Source organism: Condylura cristata, unplaced genomic scaffold, assembly GCF_000260355.1.
Source record: "Condylura cristata isolate star-nosed mole 26May11 unplaced genomic scaffold, ConCri1.0 scaffold00039, whole genome shotgun sequence".
NCBI lineage: Eukaryota > Metazoa > Chordata > Mammalia > Eulipotyphla > Talpidae > Condylura > Condylura cristata.
The window spans coordinates 6,102,976-6,105,085 of record NW_004567140.1 but is presented as its reverse complement, the minus strand read 5'-3'; the positions used below and the strand labels follow the sequence as shown (position 1 = coordinate 6,105,085).

Below are 2,110 nucleotides of genomic sequence, written 5' to 3'. Positions count from 1 at the left end.
GACCCCTCCTTGGGCTCAGAGTCAGGACCCTCAACATGGGAGGAGGCTATCGGCCCCAGAGGCCTTTTCAGGAGCACACAGCAGGCTCTGGGAGAGGCAGCAGCCTTGAGACAACTCACAGGCCCGGGTTCAACCTCACTTTTCACTGACCAGTAACAAGTTCACCCAGAACCAATGTGCAGATCTCACCACTGCCACCGGGGCCGACCTCAGGCTCATCCGGTTAAACTCACCCACCTAATACAGGATGGACTCCTTCCTGCCCATCAGCCAGAGCCACGGTCCTGCATTACTCATGCCACTGGCCACGTGGCTAGAGGACAAGCCTCGGCTGGAAGAACACAGCAGCACTTTGTTAAAGTAGAGCAAACAGGAAAAAGAGAATTCATTTCTGAGGCAATTTATTTCTTCCTCGCCCTGTCCGGCCCTGTCCCTCCCTGTCCCAAGGCAGATTGGCCCTCAGGCCTGGCCTAGCCCAGGGGCTCCCGCAAACCCTGGGGTGGGTGTGGGGGGTGGCTTCAGGTCGCAGTAGCTGAAGGCACAGCCCTCCAGCCCATCTCCCTGGGAGAGGCCGTTGAGGCCAGGTTCCTCGAAGGCTCTGGCGCCCTCACGCACGCCGGCTCTCTCCAGTGTGGTTCTCAGAAGCTCTCGGATTCTCTGGTTTTCCTTGGAGGTGGACTCCCACACGACCTCAAGCTCACCTTCCATTTCCCTGGGGAAAGTAAATAAAGCAAAGGAGCAAAGTTTAAAAGAGTGTCCTTTTTTGGGGGGCCCTCCCTGGTGGCGCAGCGGGTTAAAGCGCAGCACTGAGAAGCTAAAGCCGCTTCCACATGAGTTCGATCCCCGCCTGCCCCCGGGGGAGATCCACATGGCGCGGCAGACCTCTCCTGACCAGCCCGCCCGCTGCTCCCCTCAGCAGAGTACTTCCCCTGAGGGGAGCAAACTGAGGCTAAAAAGACATTTTTGAGGCAATCAGGGGAAACCCCAATGAAAAGACTAAATAGTTTACTGGGCATGGGCAGAGGAAGCTGGAACACAGAGCAGAGATGGCACCTCAGAATGCAGGGTGGTGGGAAGATGAACACATGAGCATTGTTTAAGCCTTTTTGTATTTTCCGGGGTCTCCCTGGAGGCGCAGGGGTTAAGGTCTCCGGCGCAGGGGTTAAGGTCTCCTTGCAATCAAGCTATCACCAGACACAGTAGCATGAGTTCGACCCCTGGGCAGGGAGGTGACCCAGATATGGCACAGCAGACCTCTCCTGTCTCCCCGCTGCTCCCCTCAGCAGTGTACTTCATTCATCTGCCTGTTCCGCTCCCCACTCTGTCTCTGGTGAATCCTCCTTTCACCCACCATACCTCTAGCCTATACCCCAGTTCTATGCAAAACTAAAATTAAAAAAAAAAATCTTTATAAAAGAAAGAATTTTTTTTAATAAAAAGACCAAGTACTTATTCTAAAAATGAATAGTGAGATTTTCCAAAGACCCAAATAAAGCTTCTAAAAATTGCAGCAGTTGAAATATAAAACTCAGTGGCTGGGTTAAGGAGTCGATTGAATGCAGCCCGAGAGGGGGATATTGAGCAGATGAAATTACGCAGAATGCAGACCCCAAAAAACAGGGAGAGGGAAAGCCGAAAAGATAAGGCACATGAAGGTTTCAGAAAGATGAGCTAAGTCTGACTGAGTCCTAGAAGGAAATGTAGAAAGAATGAGGGGGAAGACTTATTTAAGAGGTAACGGCTGAGAATTTGTAGGTTGACAAGAGATACACAATCACAGATATAGAGGCAAAGGTCATGACAAATAGATAAATAAAAAGCTCACAGCATTACAGAGGGGAATCTCATTAAAAGGGGGTGGGGGGCCCATGGTCCGCCTAGGGAAGGGTGGTGCTGTCCAGGGGGAGTTAGGAAGAGACACGGAAGACACAGAGAGCCCGCTCACTGAGAAACAATTCTCCTTTCTTCTCTTTCGATGCACAATCATTGTGTTAAAGATCTTAAAAGGGCCCAACCTGGTGGCGCAGCGGGTTAAAGCACTGCACTGAAAAGCTAAAGCCACTTCTACATGAGTTCGATTCCCGCCTGCCCCGGAGGTGACCACATGGCG

The 2,110-nt window shown here is 51.8% G+C and overlaps 1 protein-coding gene across 1 annotated transcript in view; it reads right to left on the bottom strand.

Moving 5' to 3' along the window:
* Window positions 1–384: 384 nt before the first annotated feature.
* The window catches only part of CEP89 (centrosomal protein 89kDa), a 43,533-nt gene continuing 41,807 nt past the window's right edge, over window positions 385–2,110 (bottom strand). The window contains exon 19 of the mRNA XM_012733225.1: window positions 385–712. Within this exon, the coding sequence (XP_012588679.1) occupies window positions 460–712 (253 nt within the window). The 3' untranslated portion in view covers window positions 385–459. The remainder of the gene's footprint in view (window positions 713–2,110) is intronic.